This window comes from Artemia franciscana, chromosome 5, assembly GCF_032884065.1.
Source record: "Artemia franciscana chromosome 5, ASM3288406v1, whole genome shotgun sequence".
In the NCBI taxonomy this organism is placed as follows: Eukaryota; Metazoa; Arthropoda; class Branchiopoda; order Anostraca; family Artemiidae; genus Artemia; species Artemia franciscana.
In genome coordinates, this window is record NC_088867.1 from 36,213,928 (window position 1) to 36,235,459 (window position 21,532).

At 35.0% G+C, this 21,532-nt stretch overlaps 2 protein-coding genes across 3 annotated transcripts in view; both read left to right on the forward strand.

Annotated features, from left to right (window-relative positions):
- The window catches only part of LOC136027345 (uncharacterized), a gene marked incomplete in the record, with an annotated part of 76,230 nt that overhangs the window by 38,781 nt on the left and 15,917 nt on the right, over positions 1–21,532 (forward strand).
- On the forward strand, positions 1,220–21,347 carry LOC136027340 (leucine-rich repeat protein 1-like). Of its 2 annotated transcripts, none has more exons than XM_065704484.1 (3): positions 1,220–1,278; positions 18,941–19,315; positions 20,943–21,347. In XM_065704484.1, the coding sequence occupies exons 1-3, from the start codon at positions 1,258–1,260 to the stop codon at positions 21,330–21,332; spliced, it is 786 nt and encodes a 261-aa protein (XP_065560556.1). In that variant the 5' UTR covers positions 1,220–1,257; the 3' UTR covers positions 21,333–21,347. The 2 variants fall into 2 exon arrangements, with proteins under 2 accessions (XP_065560556.1, XP_065560555.1); XM_065704483.1 differs by lacking the exon at positions 1,220–1,278 and adding an exon at positions 9,597–9,892.

Genomic DNA, 21,532 nt, shown 5'->3' on the forward strand with positions numbered 1-21,532 from the left:
TTAGAGAGAGGCAAAGAACACATAGAGCAAGACGAACAAACACACAAAGATAGACAGTAAGAAAGGCACACAATCAAATACACAAATATTGGCACGCAGAGAGGCAAACACAAAGGCATTGTGAGAGAGAGAAAAATAGAGACAAAAAAAAACACACAAAGACACAGAGTCAGACACATAGACACACAAAGATAGTCTCTACCAATTATGGTAGTTCTTACTACCAGAGACTGGCAAGAACACATTCAAAAACACAGGAATGGTGAGAGAGAGACAAAAAACACAAAAAATAAGACAAACAAATGCACAATGATAGACACAGAGACAGGTAAACACACATTAGGACACAAATGCACGATGAGAGAGACAAAAACATACACAGATACAGATGGTCAGGCACACAATCATACAATGACAGGCACAGAGAGAGGCTAACATACATCTAGACTCACAGGCATGGTAAGACTGTTCAAATTATCAAAGTTACCCAGCTAATAAGGAAATCAGAAATATCATTGAACCTTACGGGAACCCAACATGCAGCAACACTTTAAGAAATCGAATTTAACGACACCGATATATGCGTTTTTTAAAGTGATATGCATTCTTTTCGTCACCTGCTAGAGGAATGCTCGAATACAGGAAACCTAAAGACTTTACTGAAACATATATGTTACTCGCTGAGCGTCAATTATTGTTAGGTGTGTATGCTATTCTTTGCACAAAATATAAGTAACTTTGGTAGATTAACTAATAGAATAGCAAATGTCTATTCATCTTTAAATCTTGAAATAAATTAGTCTGGGTTATTGAGCTCCTGAGAAGAAAAGATTTGCAAGGAGATTACAGTGGACACTGATTTGTTAGCTAGCACAAATATATTCTCCCATGTTTTTTTCAACAAGTATTCGATTTGTTAAAAATATTCTCTAAGTATGTTAGCTAACAGTTTTAGCTGGACGGCGGAGACAGTTTTTCATTTGGGCGGCGGAAAACCCCTTTAAAAAAATTACTGTTTTTTTATTTTATTATAATTATTTTACTTATATATTTTACTTCTATTTTACTTTTTATGTTATTTTATTATGTTACTTACTATTATTTTGCTATTATTTTTTTTTTTTTTATTTATTTTACTTTTTATGAAAGTAAAAAAATTTTTTGGTACTGGAATATTCATTGGATATGCGTTCGCGTCTTGGGTTAAGAAGAAGACGATTTTATGCAAAACAACTTAAGGGGCAGGTTAATTGTTTAATGCTGTCTTTTGCAGGGAAGGTATCCAGTGATTCTTAAAAAAGAAATATTTTTTAGAATGAAGAAACAATATCCAAATATAGGTAAAACTCTAGTTAATTGACTTCTTGATATCTCGGAAAGGATTTAGGTTAGGAAAATGAAACTTTCAGGGATGGGTATAGCCTACAGGCTAAAGTACGTCCCAAAAAGGTATTTTAAAGTAACCACCTCCAGTCCTTCTCCCTCTAGAAGGCCTTGAAATTTGCCTACATGATAGGTCTATGCCTATTGAAATTTTGACAAAACAACATTTTGCCTTAATTTTTAGTTACCAGTTGCTTTTTCTCTGCCTTTAGCAATGAAAATGCAATTCCTGTTATTTGAGTAGAATTCTGTGCCATATTAATGTTTTTTTTCAAAACTTAGGAAATATATTTGCATATCTTAAATACCTTATAGCCTAAATGGGGATTGAGCAAACTTGTGAAGCTGAAAACAATTTTGTTATACTTCATTCAAGCAGAAGATCTATTTTGCAAGGTTTCACTTTTATAACACACATATTTTAAAGGTCATCAGAGGTCAGGACCCTCTAGAGAGAGAGGGAGTAGAATAGGTACTTAAAAATACCTTCCTGGGACATACTTTAGCCTGCAGACCCATCCCTGAAAGTTTCATTTTCCTAACCTACCCCCTTTCCAAGATAACCAAAAGTCACTGAAGTAGAATTTTACCCAATAAAATATCCAGCTAGACAGAGGATAGAAGTCTATTTCTGAGAATCTTACACATACCTACCTAGCCAAATGTCTGATTGTCTATATTGCATACTAAATATCTACCTAGTCCAATTAGGAGTGAACTAAGTTCATAGCCTGAATATTTGATCAGGTGGATTAATTTTCCTCTTTTTGCAGAACTAAATATAAGCAAGATTTGAAAATACACATGGAGAAATTAAATAATTTGGTAAAATTCTAATTAATTGACTTCTTGCTATTTTGGAAAGGGTTTAGGTTAGGAAAATGAAACTTTCAGGGATGTGTCTACAGGCTAAAGTATGTCCAGGGAAGGTATTTTAAAGTACCCACCTCCATTCCTTCTCCCTCTAGAGTGCCCTGAAATTTGCCTACATGACAGGTCTATACCTATTGAAATTTTGACAAAACAATATTTTACCTTAATTTTCAGTTACTAGTTGCTTTTTCTCTGCCTTTAGTTCTGAAAATGCAATTCCTGTTATTTGAGTAGAATTTTGAGCCATATCAATGTTTTTTTTCAAAATTTAGGAAACATATTTGTATATCTTTAAAACCTTATAAAATGGAATTAAGCAAAGTTATGAAGCCGAAAACAATTTTGTTGTACTTCAATTAAGAAGAAGATCAATTTTGCAAGATTTCACTTTTATAAAACACATATTTTTAAGGTCTTCAAAGGTCAGGGCCTTCTAAAGGGAGAAGGAGTGGAGGTAGTTGCTTCAAAATACCTTCCCAGGACATAATTTAGTCCGTAGATTCATCCCTGAAAGTCTCATTTTCCTAACCTAAACCTTTTCTGAGATAGCAAGAAGTCAATTAACTAGAATTTTACCAATAATTTACATGATAATAGAGATATGCCCAGAAATTCAGACAGGAATGCCCAGAATTTAAGAAAAATTTAGGATATCCAGGAGGTGCTTGCACCCTAATAATACTGCCAGGGTGGCAGGCCAGGCCCAGTATTCTTAGTGTCTACTTATATGTTTGAACACAGATAATGGTTAATGTACAGATAAGATATCTTAGACTTCCTTATATTTATATCCAACTAACCAGATGAGTAAGTTCTCAAAGCACTCTGTATATAGGCCTAGCATCCAACTAACCAGATATGTATTTCTTGTATGTATATCATTACTATCAAACTAGGTAGATCATGCTTTTTCTAGCTTTTTTTTATGTTATTGGACTTCCGAAAGTCACTAAAATACTTCAAAAAAATACCTGTAATTAGTGTACTTTGATTAAATTATATCAAATATATTTTTTATGAACACAAGCAGTGAGCTCCTCATATTGGATTGAATACATACAGTTGGGAATAAGCCTAGTTTATTGGCTCTTGAGAAGGAAAAACATGAATAGAAAAATTATATCTAACACATATTGCATACAGCCATGATTTACTTTACCCGCCCACCCATAATTTGCAAACATATGGGTATTTCCTGGCCAAAATTATATATTTCCAATATATTCTTGAATATATATCTTTTGTTTCAACCCATTTACCTATAACTGAATCAACTCATCTAAACAAGAATCAGAAAAACAAAAGTAGGGGATGCAGAAAGCATTTGAAATATACCTATATAATTTTGGCTACATATTTGCACATTAGTGTGGTTGGAGATAAAGTATAGCAGGGCTGCATACAATATATTAGCTTCATTTATTCTGTATGTTAGGAAGTAATTTACAGAAAGTAAACAAAATGAATTCAGCTAAATTAGATATAGCATATAAAGAAAAGGAAAACAGAAAACAATAAACTAAATTCACATCCTTATGATTTTGTTTCTTTTTCTGACATGTTATGCTTAATTTAAGTTAATTAATTTTTTTTCTATTGATAGGGGCTTTTGAATGCAAAGCCAAAATGTTCAGCTTTCACTAATATTTAAAGATAATTACTTTTTTTCTAAAAAGTTAATTTTTCACAAATGTGAAAAAGTAACTTCTTCATGAATGTTCCATCACACCTTTCCTCTATAGGATAATTACATTAAATCACAGCTTGAAGCAAATCTAAGGATTTTCTATCCTTGGAATGCTCTATTATGACTTCTGTAGGTTGTTTGACATGGTTGCTTGCTACATTTGGGTTGAGGACTCAACAGCTTCCCATTTGTGCAGGTACTCTTACTGTTGCCATTCTCGGTCAAGATTCTTCTTGAAAGTACTAGTTGAATCAGCAGCCAGAATATCTTCTGAGAATTGATTCCACAAGATTATTACTTGCTGGATGAAGAAATGGCTTCTTTCTTAGATTAAGGAGCATTTCTAGAAGGTTTTCTTGAAATGCCCTCTTGTCATAGTGCTCAGGGGGGGGGGGGGGGCAAGGAGACCAGGCAGAATATTTTAGGCTATAATCACATCTGTGTTTCCTCCTGTGTATAAGAGTAGGAAGCCTCAAGTGACATACTCGCTCTTCTTATGGCATTTGTTTGAGGTCTTTGACCATTTTGGTTGTTCTTTATTATACTATTTCTAGTATTTCTTTGTTCTTCTTGAAATAAGGTGACACTATGGACATACCAACCTCTAGCACACTCAGGCATCAGCATGGGTATATTTTTTTTCTTTGTTCTTACCAGGGGTGATTCTATTGAGCCAATCAGGAGAGGCTTCATTTGAACAAAAATTAAAAGCTTTTGTTTACTGCATTAGAAAGTTTTACTGCAATTTACTAAATTTACTGCATTAGAAAGTTTCAGTTAGGTTGGGAGAGATTTTCTGAAAAACTCTGCATAGAGTGGGATTCCTCCATGATCTTAAAAATCATCAGAAATTGAATATTTGTGGTAATAAACTAGACATAAGAATTACCACTGCACAATAGTATAACCAGAATTCTGAAAAACAAAGTTATATAAGTATTGATTTTGTAAGGCTTCCAACAAAGCCCTTAGGGTATATACTATTGGTGTTACCAATCCTTCAAGGTGTTATTACATGCCCCAGCTTCTTATGCAATACTATAGTGTGTACAGTAATATATGTGTTTCTTAACTTAGTTGTTTCTAAATTTGACATTGTTGGTGCGCCCTCGTGACTGAAACATTTATCTAAAGATATATGTCTTAAAAATCTGCAAATGATTGGTGTTTTTGACCCTCTTTGGCATTTTTTTTATTGAGGTAATTTATTTATGTTGTATGTTGTTATGCTGCTATGTTATTTATTTTGTTATGTTTTTTGTCTTGTTTTTTTCTTTTTTTGTGTTTACTCTACAGTTTAATGTACTTTGTGGGTTATAAATAAATTATTATTCTTATTATTATATTACACAATATCTGTAGTGATATAGTACACCTGTTTGTTACATATTATGGGCTTGTTTGTTTTCTTATGTAAATGTTTTTTTCAATGTTTCTTTAGTTGTTATGTAATAGAGAGTGTTTCTAAAAGATGCAGGTATTTCTTACATAATAGGAGTTGTGTGACATGTTATGTTTATTTAGAATGATACATTCTTGGGTGACTTGTTTCTTGAGGGCCATGGGGTACCCCTGCTTGTAATTGAGGAGGGACCAAATGTGGGTGTTATGTAATGGCAGCACAAATTTGGGTGTTACATATTGGTGACACACATGTGACTGTTACATAATGACAGTACACACATTTGATGCTACATAATACTTTAAAAGATTTTTTCTTTGAGATTTCATTTTTGTCAAGATTTTTTTCTTTCTTTTTCTCAGGGGACCTTTATAATCCAATGATCTGTGTCCTTTTTAGGGATCCAAAGAGACTTCCCTCAATGGTATTGTGTATTAGACACCTGGATCAGGAATCTATTTGTCATATTATGGTTTTGGAAATAAATTTTACAAAATAACCTCTTCCGTGCATGGGGAATTTCTACACACTTTCTAGATCAATTAAGCTATTGAATGCCTGTTTCCTGTGTCTGTAATAATTCACATTACAGGGAGAAAATCATTTACTGGAAATTTATTACATTTGATGTGCACCTACTTGCTACATTGTATTAGTTTTCTAATGCAACCTAGACTTTGTTTTGTAATACATAGACTTTTTATTAAACTTTTATTAAAAAAACTATAAAATTATGAAATTACAGAAAAAAAAAGCAGTAAAACTCAACAAAAAGAAAAACAAAAGGTAATAAAGCTGATATAGAATAAAATATAAGCTAAAAAGCATGAATTAAAGAAAGGCAGGGCCCTAGCTACCAATACCAGCTGGCCCATGATATCTCTGTGATATATATTATCATTCCTAAGAAAATCTTTCAGATATTTCTTTGATGAAAGTTATGGTTAAATCCATTTTGTTGTGTTGATCATAAGCCACCCCCTCATAATACAGCATGTCAATTCATACCACCATGGCAATATGTGGCTGGCCCATAACATCCCTGTGGTACATATTATCATTCTTAAGACATTTTTAAAGAGTATGGAATGAAGTGTTTTGTGGAATTGATTCAAAACATTAATTTTTATTTTATTTTTTTTTAATGATGATATTCTATATGCTATTATTTCAATAAAAATATTTCACTACATTACTTGCCATTTCTGTAGGCATAGGAAATCAAAATGATGTATTAACAAATGGTTTTGTCAGTCATATATTAGTTGAAGGGGGTCATAGAACAGTGGGATGTTAAATGGAAAAAATTGGACTTAAATTAAGCATTTTGTCCAGCAACTGACTTGTTTTAAGGAAATGTTTAATGTTAAATGCTAAAAAAAAGCTTGAATCATGGAATGTACCCTGAGAAACCTACAATTTTGAAGTTTGAAGGTATTATTAACAGATTCACATTAGAATTGGGCATGGTATACTAGTGATGAGGTTGACATAGGCAATTGAAATTATTTATATGTAAATTTGAAAGGTTATTACCAAGTGATTCTGTCAAATGAATTTTTTTTGGGGAGGGGGAATTATAGGCCTTTAGGTTGTTAAATTGATAAAAATTGCAGACTTAAATCAAGGATTGGTTATGCATTTGGTTTGTTTTAAGGAAATATTAGAATCATAATATTAGGAATAGATCATGGTCCAGATATCTAACAGACATTAGGGGGAAATCTCTTTTGATTCCTAAAACAGACAAAATCTTTGAATTATAAAGGTTCCCTGAGAAAAAAAAGAAGGAAAAGAAACTTGAAGTAAATGAAATCTCGAGAAAGAAAAACAGCATTGAAGAAAAAACTCTTAAAGTATTACATAACATCCCATGTGTGCATCGTCGTTACGTAACAGAGCTCTGCCACTACTTAACACCCACGTGTGCCCTTCTTAGTTACAATTGGGGGTTCCAAATGGGCCCTGAAGAAACAAGTCACGCAAGAATGCTTCATTCTCAATGAATGTAACTTGTCATGCAACTACTTACATAAGAAACACCTGTATTGTTTACAAAACACTCCTTGTTTACAAAGGGCACTAGCTCTTTCAATTTCCAATTGAATGAGCCCTTTTTGAAGTTTCTACAACACCACTGTCTATAAAAACCAAGGGCATAACTTACAACCGTTGTCCTGAGGGCTTTAGAGGGATGTTATCCTCAAAGACATAATTTCCAGACCTTTCAACTACGTTAAACAACACGGCTATATCAAAATGTTGATTGGATGTGTTTGGAAAATGATGGGCGTGGGTAGGGGGGGGGCACAAGCCCTGTCATTTTCCAATCAAAAGAGCTCTTTTGAAGTTTCTATGACAACACTTTCTATAAAAAATCTTATATGCCCCCAGGACATAAATTACAACATCTGCCTTTGAGGACTATGAGGAAGGGGGGGGGGGTTGTCATCCTCAAAAACATAATTTCTGAACCTTTCAACTATGTTTGATAAAATGGCTATCTCAAAATTTTGATTGGATATTTTTGTGGAAATGATGGGTGTGGGAGGGGGGTTAGTTGTCCTTTAATCACTTTCGACTATTCAAAAGGGCACTAGCCCTATCAATTTCAAATCGAATGAGCCCTTTTGAAATTTCTACGACGACACCTTCCATAAAAACCTTGTATGCCCCCAGGCATAACCTACAACCCTTGCCCTGAGGGCTGAGGGGATTTGTTGTCCTCAAAGACATAATTTCCGGACCTTAAAAATATGTTGAACAAAATGGCTTTTTCAAAATTTTGATTGGAAGTGTTTGGGGAAATCGTGGGCGTGAGAGGGGATTAGTTGCTCTCAAATTACTTTTGATTACTGAAAAGACTAGCCCTTTCAACTTCCATTGAACGAAACCTTTTTGAAGTTTCTATGACAATCGCTGTCTATAAAACTTTATATGCTCCAAGGGCATAACTTACAACCCTTGTCCTGAAGGCTGTGGGGGGGGGGTGTCATCCTCAAAGACCTAATGTCCAGACCTTTCAACTACATTAAACAAAACGGCTATATCAAGATGTTGATTGGAAGTGTTCGGGGAAATGATGGGTGAGGAGGGGCACTCACCCTCTGATCATCTTTGACTATTAATGAGGGTACTAACCCTCTCGATTTCCAATCAAATGAGCCCTTTTTGAATATTCTATGACAACACTTTCTATAATAACCTTATTAGCCCCCAGGGCATAAATTACAATCTTTGCCCTTCAGGACTGAGGGGGGGGGGGTTATCCTCAAAAGTATAATTTCCGAACCTTTCAACTACGCTTAACAAAAATGGCTATCTCAAAATTTGTATTGAATGTGCTTGGTGAAATGGAGGGCATGGGAGGGGGTTTAGTTGTCCTCCAACCACTTTCGACTATTAAAAAGGGCACTAGCCCTCTCAATTTCCAATCAAATGAGCCGTTTTTGAACTTTCGACAACACCTTCTACAAAAACCTTATATACCCCCAGGTACAACTTACAACCCTTGCTATGAGGGCTTTGGGGGGGGGTGTCATCCTCAAAGACATAATTTCCGGATCTTTCAACTATGTTGAACAAAATGGCTATCTCAAAACTTTGATTGAATGTGTTTGGGGAAATGGTGGGCATGGGAGGGGGGTTAGTTGCCCTTCAATCACTTTTGACTTCCAAAGGGCACTAGCCTTTTCAATTTTCAATCAAATAAGCCCTTTTTTGAAGTATCTATGACAACTCCTTTGATATAAATTTCTGGTCTAAACAAAACAAAACAAAAGTACATTGTGCCAATATTGTTCTTTACTTAGGTAGTGCTATTGTGCTGCCTATGATTTGTTGTTGACGTTATGAAAAAAAAGCATAGTGTTCAAGATACATATAGTTTCCAATAAAACGCAACAACATAACAAGCTTCTTGTTCTTACCAAATAGATGGTGAATAAATATGTTAGATTATGTGGAGTTATTGTCAATTCCTTGCATATATTTTTACCTTCAAAAAAAAAATCAACAGATTGCTTACGTTTCAATATTTAAAGACAAAAAGTGTTATCAAATTTATAGGATTAGTTCCACTTATTTATTTTCTCATTTCAGCACATTAATACGGATCAAACTATGGTAATACCCTGGGTACTTAATTATTTTGTAACAAGTACAAAAAAAAACATAGAATACTGTGGTACCTTACAATTTGTTATGGTACCTTTCATTCCCAGTTATTCCCATTAGTTTTACGTTTTATTTTTCGTATTTTTAGCTATACATTACCTGCTTTTACAGATTTCAAATTGAAGCAAAGGTGTCTAACAATTTTTGAGCTATCAAATTAGTGATTGTTTGTGAACAAGAGTGGATAGTAAGCAATTTGTTTGGCAATGATTGTACTACAAATTCACTTTGAAAAGTTTAATAAGAACTTTATCGGCCACTCAGCAACCAAAAAATGCAGGGTTTCTTTTGAGAAGCAAGATGGTGCAATGTATTTTATTGCTGAAATAGTGAAACCAGATGGAACATTTGGCTGTAAACATGAGTTTAAGGTAAATTTCTCTAATATTACCATTACAAACATACCTGTGCACAAGGAAGGGAGATATTGGTTCAGAGGACTTTCACTTGAAGAAGGGAAAAAACTGTGCATAAACATGTTTTTTATGACACTTGGTATTTACCAAGTAACATATAGCAAACGCACATTCTGTTGGTCTGTCCGTCCTGGTTTTGCTAGTTTAGGCACTTCGAGATAAACTAGGATGATGAGATTTGGCAGGTGTATCAGGGACCAGACCAGATTAAATTAGAAACAGTCGTTTCCCCAATTTGACCATCTGTGGGGGGGAGTGGGGGAACAGTTAATTTAGAAAAATTAGAAAAAACGAGGTATTTTTAGCTTACAAACAGGTGATCGGATCTTAATGAAATTTGATATTTAGAAGGACATCTTGTTTCAGAGCTCTTGTTTTAAATTCCGACCGGATCCCATGACATTGGGTGGAGTTGGAGGGGGAAACCTAAAATCTTGGAAAATGCTGAGAGTTGAGGGATCAGGATGAAACTTAGTGGGAAGAATAAGCACAAGTCTTAGATACGTGATTGATATAATCAGAACAGATCCACTCTCTTTGGGGGAGTTGGGGGAGGGGAGGGTTAATTCTGAAAAATCAGAAAAATGAGGTATTTTTTACTTACAAAGGAGTGATTGGATCATAATGAAATTTCATATTTACAAGAACCTCGTAACTTGGATCTCTTATTTTAAATCCCAACCGGATCCAGTGTCATCGGGGGGAGTTGGGGGGAACTTGAAATCTTGGAAAACCTTGGAGTGGAGAGATCAGAATGAAACTGGGTGGGAAGAATAAGCACAAGTCCAAGATACGTGACTGACATAACCGGATTGGGTCCTCTCTCTTTGGGGGAGTTGGGGGGGGGGAGGGAGTAATTCGGAAAAACAAGAAGAATGAGGTATTTGTAACTTACAAACGGATGATCAGATCTTAATGAAATTTGACATTTAGAAGTATCTTGTGCTTCAGAGCTCTTATTTTGATCCCAACCAGGCTCGGTGACATTGGGGGTGGTGGTGGAGGGGGTAAACCGGAAATCTTTGAAAACGTGAAAATTGAGGTATCTTTATCTTACAAATGGGTGATTGGATCTTAATGAAACTTGATATATAGAAAGATCTTACGTCTCACATGCTCCATTTTCAATTCGAATTGGATCCAGGGACATAGGGGGCTGGAGGGGGGAAACAGAAATCTTGGAAACTGGGAATCTCCAGTTGATTGGATCTTAAAGAAACTTGATATATAGAAAGATCTTATGTCTCAGATGCTCCATTTTCAATTCGAATCGAATCCGGGGACATAGGGGGCTGGAGGGGGTAACAGAAATCTTGGAAACTGGAAATCTCGGAAAACGCTTAGAGTGGAGAGATCGGGATGAAACTTGATGAGAAGAATAAGCACAAGTTCTAGATATGTGATTGACATAATTGGAACAGATCTGCTCTCTTTGGGGGAGTTGGGGGGGGTCCAGTGCTTTGGTGAGTTTGGTGCTTCTGGACGCTCTAGGAAGATGAAAATTGGTAGGCGTGTCATAGACCTGCAAAAATTGACTTGATAACAGTTGATTCCCCGATTCGACCATCTGGGGGGCTGGAGGGAGACGAAAAACTCAAAAATGTGGTATTTTTAACTTACGAATGGGTGATCGGATCTTAATGAAGTTTGATATTTGGAAGGACCTCATGTCTCAGAGCTCTTATTTTAAATCCCCACCGTATCCGGTAATATTGGGGGAGTTGGAGGGGGAAACAGGAAATCTTGGAAAACGCTTAGAGTGGAGAGATCGGGTTGAAACTTGGTGGTAAGAATAAGCACAAGTTCTAGATACATGATTGACATAACCGGACTGAATCCGCTGTCTTTGGGGGAGTTGAAGTGGGTGTTAATTCAGAAAAATTATAAAAATTGTGGTATTTTTAACTTAAGAATGGGAGACCGGATGTTAATAAAATTTGACATTTAGAAGGAACTCATGTCTAAGAGCTCTTATTTTAAATCCCGACCAGATCTGGTGACATTTGGGGAATTGGAGGGGGAAACCAGAAATCTTGGAACACGCTTAGAGTGGAAAGATTGGGATGAAACCTGGTAGGTAGAATAAGCAAATGTCGTAGATACGTCATTGACGTAACCGGACTGGATCCGCTCTCTTTGGAGGAGTTAGGGGGTCCAGTGCTTTGGCGAGTTTGGTGCTTCTGGACGTGCCAGGACGATAAAAATGTGTAGGCGTGTCAGGGACCTGCACAAATTGACTTGATAAAGTCGTTTCTCCCGATTCGGCCATCTGGGGGGATGAAGGGAGAAGAAAAATTAGAAAAAATGCGGTTTTTTAACTTACGAGTGGGTGATCGGATCTTAATGAATTTTGATATTTAGAAGGATCTTATGTCTCAGAGCTCTTATTTTAAATCCCGATCGGCATTAAGCCTCTGATTTTCCTTTTGTTGATTCATTTCCTTTTTGATTCTTAGAATTTTGCAAAAGTGCCATATGAGCTCTTAGCTCTTGTTTTGTTCTTTTTTTTTGTCAACCTTTAAACAACAGGCCCATGTGCCTTAATGATTACAAATAAAGATTTTATATAAAAAAAAATGCATAAATATGCACCAATTACTGAAGGAAAACCTTATCTGTATATCTGAAAAGGAAGCCTTCTTCTTCTTTGAAAAAGAGGCCTTTAGTCCATTTAGGAAATTTCCTTCTTTTTTCTTTTTTTTTTACAAAAGGTAAAGATATATTTTGCTTTGCCACTATGATACCCTTCATTTGGATCTTAGTTCTTGTTTCTATTATACCCAGTTTTTATTGGGGATTTCGAATCAAAACCATTTGGAGATGTTATCCTTGTTTATTTCATCCTCACTTTTATTTCATGTTCGTGATAGTATTTAAAGACAGTGTTGTCAATTTGGACCAAGCAGGAGGAGCAGCTTATTATGTAACTAATTGACAGCATGATTGTAGGAACTCAAAAAGAGCCAAGTTCTTTCTTTTCTGGGTACATTAGCCCAAGTCAAATTTGAGTAACGTAGCCTACCATATTCTTCAAATTAAATCAAAAGTCGAAAACCTTTTCGAGTTTTTTTTTGTTCCAAAATTGAGAAACTTTACTGTTCAAAGTTGGTTACAAATTCGACGCTCAAAGTATTTTTCATTGCTAGCCACAACTTCTTCCCATTTTCTGGCTATATACTGATTGCATCTCTGAAAATTCGACCGGTTTGGCTACAATCCTTGATTTGATCTTTTTTTTTACTTTATCGTAATTGGATAAGTGCTCCTCACCCAGGTCGTACTGCATTGACCGGAAAAGTTAGTCAAACAGTTCAAACAGTTTGCCTTATTTTAGAAAATAGGGGGAAACACCCCCTAAAGTCATACAATCTTAACGAAAATTACACCATCAGATTCAGCGTATCAGAGAACCCTACTGTAGAAGTTTCAAGCTCCTATCTACAAAAATGCGGAATTTTGTATTTTTTGCCAGAAGGCAGATCACGGATGCGTGTTTATTTGTTTGTTTATTTGTTTTTTTGTTTTTTTTTCCAGGGGTGATCGTATCGACCCAGTTGTCCTAGAATGTTGCGAGAGGGCTCATTCTAACGGAAATGAAAAGTTCTAGTTCCCTTTTTAAGTGACCAAAAAAATTGGAGGGCATCTAGGCCCCCTCCCACGCTAATTATTTTCCCAAAGTCAACTGATCAAAATTCTAAGATAGTCATTTTATTCAGCGTAGTCGAAAAACCTTATAACTATGTCTTTGGAGACGACTTACTCCCCCAGAGTCCCCGTGGGAGGGGCTACAAGTTACAAACTTTGACCAGTGCTTACATATAGTAATGGTTATTGGGAAGTGTACAGGCATTTTCAGGAGGATTTTTTGGTTGGGGGAGGGGTTGAGAAAAGGGGGATATTCTGATGTAGCTTTCCATCGAGGAATTTGTCATGGGGGAAGAAAATTTCCACGAAGGGAGCGCAGGATTTACTAGCATTACTTAAAAAACAATGAAAAAATGAATATGAAAAAGTTCTTTCAGCTGGAGGTAGGGAGCAGCATTAAAACTTAAAACGAACAGAAATTATTACCCATATGAGGGGCTCACCTCCTCCTAATACCTCGCTCTTTATGCTAAAGTATTTTTAGTAATGTCAACTATTTATTCTACGGCTTTTGTGATTCAGGGGTAATTCTTAATGAATTGGGACAAAATTATATCTTTTACTAATAAAAAGATTCGTAAAAAATTAAAAGTTCTACTTGCCTTTTTAATTAAACAAAAAACTGGAAGGCAACTAGGGTTCCTCCCCCGCTCTTTTTTATCAAAATCATTCGATCAAAATTATGAGAAAGCCATTTAGCCAAAAAAATTAAAAGAATATGCAAATTTCGTTTTAATTATTCCTCTGCGGAGAGCCAAAATCAAAACATGCATTGATTCAAAAACGTTCAGAAATTAGATAAAAAAAAACAAGTTTTTTCAACTGAAAGTAAGGAGCGACACTAAAATTTAAAACGAACAGAAATTACTTCGTATATGAAAGGGGCTGCTTCCTCATCAACGCCCCGCTCTTTACGCTAAAGTTTTTTACTGTTTTAAAAAGAAGAGTTGAGAGAAAGAGTCAAACTTTACAAAATTCAAACTTTTACAAAATTTCGGTACAAAATTCGCTATATTCGAATAAGTAAAAATTATTGTTGTTTACATGCCAACAAAAAAAAATTATACTGATATTTCTGCCTAATGACAGTAGCTTTCTAAACAATCTATGGAAATGTGGATCGATCGACTCATAACAAGTTACGCATAACAAAACAATGGTAAGCATGCGAAGACAAAGTATTCAGAAGTACCATTTTCGAAATAGGACACGAATTGAAATCGCGAAGGAATTTAAAGGACTTGGGATTGCTTTTGATAGAAGCCTGAAGTTTAAAGCTCATATTAGACAGTTAAAGACAATAGGTGCCAAAAGCTTATATTTTATGAATAAGATGTTACGTGGAGCAAATTTCGGCCCAAAATCTGATATTTTTATGGAGTTTTACATAAAATATGTAGGAGCGATAAGTGATAATTCAAAAGTCCGTTGATTTTTGAATTAAAATGAATAGTTGTGAGCATCAAGTCGTGGCTAATTGTAGAAAAAGCCAAGACAGATAGTCCAATTGAGTGAGAAGCAAACCTGGCATTAATCCCCTCCCCCCTTATTAGGATTGTATAAAAATGAAGTTAGTTCGTTTATTAATTGGAATACGGAGGAATAGTTGATGTGGTGATATCTAACTTGTCGTTCGAGGAGTTGGAAACCATTTAATATAGTTCTGTAAGGGCAGCCTTTGGAGCTAAAAAGACAAAGCAACGGGGTTTTCGTGAATCAGAAAGTGGAATTGAGAAGCTTGGTCACGCGAAAGACACACCAACATTAAAGTCAGAAGATATGAATAGCTGACCAATCAAATCCAACTACATCTAGAATGCGAAAGAGGGAAGGTTATGGTGCTCATGGAAAATAACAATTAGGTATTGTGACGACAAATGAGATATTGGAAGAGTTTCAAATTGAATACCAATATACATCAATTTTGAGAGTGCCGAATGCGACATAGCCCCTCGGTGGAAATCTATTACATCCCATTGCAATGCTAAATTTGAAAACTGGATAAATCTGGAATATAAGCCATTGTTCAAGCTGAGAAAAGAAGTGTATTATCTTGAAACTGTGGATATATTCACCGATGCATCCAAAGTGGATAATAAAGAGGAGGCAGCTTTTACAATTCCTGATAGAAATATAGTTAACTTGATGAAATTAAGTGATATAACTACAGTGTTTAAAACAGAAAAGAGGCAACACCCAAAACAGCGCAAAACAAGCATCCATAGAAGACGGACAAAAATGTAGTAATAATACTCTGATGATAATTAACCAAATTGGAGAAGTGATAAAGAAACTGGAAATTCAGACGGATACGACAAAACGACTATTCGAGGATAGACGTACGTTCCCAGCAATTATTTTGGTGACACTGAAGAAAGAAAAGCAATTTCTAAAAAAAATATAGGGAGTAAATCTGTGGCCAGAGTGAAAATTAGGTTAAGGTCGAGTCATGCAGAAATTCAGATATGTAGAGCTCGGTTCAATAATGGTTCAATCTATTATGCGCCCCCCCCCCATAAAGAAAATTCTGGACCCGCCCCTGCTGGGGTGTTTGTGTTTTGTCTCTGCTTCAGCTGATTTTAAATGACGATCAAATGTTTCTTGACAAGTTGAAAACCCCTAAGCATTACACAAAGTTTGAAAGTCATTTTGTCTGCATTATTTTTAACGCCCAAAATTATGTTACTTTCTGATTGGCTTATAACTTATGGGGTATGTAAGCAGCGCGAGGTAGACCTGATTGGAAACAAAAATACTTTGAAGTTTGGTTGTATCTATATATGACACCTGAAACAGGGCAAACAAACTTACTGTGCATATAGATAAAGATGATGGGATTAAACAGACAATTAAGAAATGGATCAAATATAGTGGACAGGAGCAATTAAAAAAAAAAAAAAAAAAAAAAAAAAAAAAAAAAAAAAAAAAAAAAAAAAAAAAAAAAACATGCGCTATTGATTCATGACGTCCAAAATTTGCTTCGTGCCCAATTGGCTACAAACATTCTGGGCATGTCTATTGGGCCATACAAACCTTGTAGGGGGTAAGAAATTAAAAAAATGGGTTGTATTCGATTCGTGAAGCCCCTAAATAGACCTAACATTGTTTTTCTTGGATCGTTGTGAAACTGTTAAGGCAAGTAGACTATATCTGTACATTTTGGAGGGAAAATGTGTTTTTATTGATCTTTATCACGGAAACTTCAACTGCTTATTTGCTTTGAAATTCTTTTAGACAACTCAATTGAAATGTTCAGGACCAAGGAAACGTCAGTTAAAACAAAACATTTAGGAAACAAACTCGTTAAAAAAGGGCATCTACCATGTTAAAATCTAAAAAGAGCAGAATACTCCAGCAATTATTGAAACTTAAAACGACCAGAATTCAAATGAATAATTACATCATTAAGATGCCAGATACTGCTATAAATTAGTACATCTATCTTATTAAACAAGCATTAATTGTATATCTGTAAATTTTTGCTTGAAAACGCCACAATAATATTTTTAGAAAATTGCCATTCTACCCTTTTCTAGTGAGAAACAGTGATGTAGATATGTTACGACTTTGGGAAAATCCCAGCTCATTTATATGCTTCATAATTAGAGATCCCTGAAGATTGAAAGCCTTGAGTATAAGCAGGAGGAATCTCAAAACACAATCTCTTAACTTTTAGAGAAAGACATGCCAGTTTGATAGCTATGAATTGAGTCTCAGATTCTTAATTGCTTCGCATTAAAGGCTACGCATTTTTATAGAGCTGCACATAAAAACAAAAAAATTAGAACACATTGAAACAAAGGAGGAAAAGAAAGAAAAGAGAGATTGTACCACTGCAAAGCTGCACCATTCTTATTTGTAAACCTAGACTAACCTTGCAATAACCCTTTGTTGCGTTTTTGTTGACCCCATGACAAATAAATGACACACTGCTCGAAATAAAAATTCTTTTCAGTCATGGACAAATCACGTTGTGACGCTTAAAATGTTCAGGAGTCTGCACTCCTGCTGATGTTAGTGATAATTTATATTCGTTTTAATTCTGACTTGATTGTTCACTTTAATTTCTGTTTGACTTAAAATTCATTTATTTGTCTATACCAATATCTGCTATCTTTACGTTTGATGGGATTTTATTTTAATTAGTGTTCGTTTTGGTTTTCATTTGTTCATTGATAGTAATTTATGTTTGTTTTAAGTCTAAATTATACAGGAATCTTTCTCTTCTCATCGGAGGTTTTATCTTTATTTATTTATTTTTTTTTAAGAATCCTCCAGTTTTTATTAAGAACTTCTTTTTTTGGATTTTTTTTTATTTAATCAATAAAAAGACTTAGCTTCTTGTATTTTTTAGCTGTTCAGTCTAGTTTTTTTTTTGTTCTTTCTTTTTTTTTGGGGGGGGGGGAGGATTTAAAGTTTTTGGATTGAAGCCGAGATATTTGGGATTTTTCCAGTTTATTTTATTCACTTTTCTAGTAAAAAAAAATATCAACACTTGTACATTTCTATTTTTTATATTTTATTTGTAAATAGAAATACAACATATTTTGAGAAAATGTTTTCCCTGTGAACAGGCATAAATAAGTTCTGATATAGAGTTGGAGTCTTTGTAACAGTTCGCCTTAAGCTATCAGGCTGTCAGCTAGTTGGTCATCAAGGTTGCTAGAACTGACATATAAATAAATATGGTTTACCTTGTGACAATGGAGGGGCCTTTTGGAAACAGGTAATGCTAGTCTTTGTGCATTGTAAAAAAGAAAACTCAGTAATGTAAACCATTTATCAGAAAGAGAATTGACTAACTTTCATAGTCAAATTTAGCTTGTTTAAAAATATTCTTATGTATTCTAGGCATTAACCTAAAAAGGCTATTTCGTTAATCCATAATATTATGCCAAGAAATAGTCAGAGTGAGGTAAACTTGTAAATCTTTTTGCTAGGAGTTGGCCAGCAAAATGAATCCTCGTCTCAATACTCAGTGGCCGCTGAAAACAGCAATTGATTGGGACCTTTCGTCTTTTTGGGAGGTGTAATGGAGCCGACGATTGCCTACAGGGTTTAGGGGAGGAATATAATTTTGACCTCAATCTTTTCTCTCTCTCCCACTGTCTCTGCAAAAAATGGAATTCTTTAATATTGGGGGGGGGGCAGATAAATTGACACTTCAATCATAAAACAAAATTTAAAACATTGCCTCCTGGAAAACCGAGAACTCTACACCAGTAGATGATTGTATCTTTTTGAATGAGTAAAGGGAAAAAGATAATGCCATCTACCTAAATAAAATAGCTCTTGTTTATAGTTTGAAATTATGTCTTTTTTAGTCTTTCGCAATCTGTGACTATTTTTTTCTTCCAGATTAATGGAAATGTATCTCAAATGTTTTACACGTTTATTAATGACGGAAAGACGACCATTAGATTCAAAATTCCTGACATCTGTTTGAGCTTGCGTGGCAAACCTGAACAAGTAGCGAAAATTACAGTGGCCATTGCAAAGCTTTCTGGGCTTAAAGATGACGCTAAAAAAATTATGGAAGAAACCAAACTCGTTTTACCAAGTCCAGATGCCCAAAAAGATGCTCAGAAATCTACCAAAACAAAAAGTTCTTTGACAGATTTACCTCCCTCTAAAAAGCCAAAGGTTGAGTTAGAGAAATTGAAGCTTGAAATTAGAAGTCACAAAGAATTCATCCAAGTATCACATCTTCCATTGACGCTCACGACTTTAAAGGTATTTTTTCATTTCTTTCAGGGAGAGTGAGGTATAGGAAACAATACTCCTAACCATAACTTAAAATTGTGCTAAGAGTGTATTAGACTAGGGGGTGTGTAGGCTTATACTTGAGAGAAGGGGATTTCGAACTGTGTTCACCGCCTAAAATCACTCGGTTTCATTATTTTTTATCCATAATCTTCATTAATTATTTTCATAATATTCCTGTTTTTTTTTGTTTTTTTTTTTTAGTTTACCCCCCACCTCTCCAAGAAATATATTCTTACGTACTTACAGAGTACGAATATAAGATTAACAGCTTAAACCTTGTCTGAACTAACTTCAAAAACCAGTTTTAGAATCAAAATGAAATTTCTCGTATGAAGACAGAGCGACAGAGGACTTAAAAACTTATTACGCTATCTCCGACAGATACTGGTGAGTTTTGGCCAGCTGAGGCATTTTTGAGACAATAATCAGACAATTTTTATGGGATTTTGGACGGAAGTTGTATTCAAAATGCCGCTTTTTAAGATACTAAATTTAAAAGACGCGGTTTGTTGAATTAAAGAATTAATTAAACGTCTGCAAGTAGGCCTAACTGTGAAACATTTTGCAAGGTTCTATTCTTGTATCTGTAAGTGAATTTATTGATTTTGGTATCATTGGCCACATTAAAAAAAAATGAACAAAGTCTCCCTCCACATTTTTCGCAAATCCAGTCACATCTGGCTTCCAAAAGTCAGAGGAAAAACAACGTTGTACACATAGATCACTGGTTTTCAGACCAAAACACCCCTCAAACCCCAACGTGTTGATTCTGTCCTGTAATTTCCTTTATTCTCCGTATAATTTACCAATAGCAGCTTTTTACTATCGTAAAATTGCCTATTACTCTTGTATTAATCATACCTATTCACATGTGACCTCCCTACTCCTCCCCCGAGAAAGCTTTAGATTACTACCTTTTATGAATACCTTGGAAAACTGGGTACTAGAATTTATAGAACTCCTGATAAAACAAAAGTTAATGTTACCAAAATCCTTTCAATCAGAAAACTAGCATTACCTACTTGACAGAAAATTGTAACTTAGAATGTGAAGTATTGTGTTTAAAAACGTATATATCATCATTGTCATTTTGATTTCAAATCAAATCACCACCTCAAAACGAAGTCGTATTCTAAGAAGCTGGGTGCCAAACTTGTCTATTCGGAAAAAAAAGATCTGTCGGGCTGCTATATAAAGGAAGACACGGAATGCGAAAGGATGTTATTTTGCTAGGTTTTGAAATTCCACTTTTTGTCTTAACTGTCTAAAACGTTTCAAACTCCTCCAAGAGTAGCTTAAAAGCGAACTTTAGTGGACTAGATCTGCTGGCGGGCTTTTCCGTGAGGTGACTTATTACTAGCTAAAGTTCGAAAATAATTTGAAATTTTTCTTTTTTTGTGCTTGCACAAAGGGATGAAAGGTCCAGAATATTTGCCTAAAGCATCACTTCCTTTTATGCTGATTTTTTTTTTAATTGTGGTCTAAAACGCTGCTTTAGTGTTTAGAACATTTCTCTGGTTGTATCCCCCCTTCCCTTAAAGTCTGCGTCTGTATGTAATTTTTTTTTGTCATTTGTAGCCTGTATTATTTTCAGATTGGTAACGTTCAATTTTCTCGGTTGGACCAAAGATGCTTAAGACTGGTGAATCTGCAATGGTTAACAGTTAATAACACGCAGTTAGAAACTCTTCCAGAATCAATGGATATATTCCCCAACTTGTGTGTCTTAGACCTTGGGAATAATTATATTTCGGATTTGCCTAGGATGTTTTTCAGGACTCTGTCACCAAATTTAACTGTTCTCAACTTGTCCAAAAATAAATTGACTTACCTGAGTGAAGACATTTCTAAACTGAAGAATTTGAAGGCACTGTACGTTCGACATAACCAGTTGACTAGGATACCCTGGAAAATTGGCCTTCTACCAAATTTAAGGTTAGTTTTGATTTTGTTGGTGTGTATTTGTCCTATATCCATTCCTTGAATTTGTTTTGTGCTTCCGTCATGACTTTTGCACCCTGGTCCCTCCCCCACCCCAAAAAAGTAGTTTATTATATGGCAATTAGTTGTTGATGCGCTGAGGAAATAGCTTGTGGGAGGATAGTTGTATGTGAGTTCGGTTGTGCAAGCATAGGAAAAGATTTTGAATTTTCAAATAAGTTTGTTTTTGGAGGAAAGAATTTT

Bases quoted from the DNA above. Each gene is read 5' to 3' on its own strand.
- LOC136027340 (XM_065704483.1), top strand. From the start codon at position 9,728: ATGATTGTACTACAAATTCACTTTGAAAAGTTTAATAAGAACTTTATC. The intron at 9,893-18,940 runs GTAAATTTCTCT...TTTTTCTTCCAG, and splicing joins GCTGTAAACATGAGTTTAAG to ATTAATGGAAATGTATCTCA. The intron at 19,316-20,942 runs GTATTTTTTCAT...TATTATTTTCAG, and splicing joins TGACGCTCACGACTTTAAAG to ATTGGTAACGTTCAATTTTC.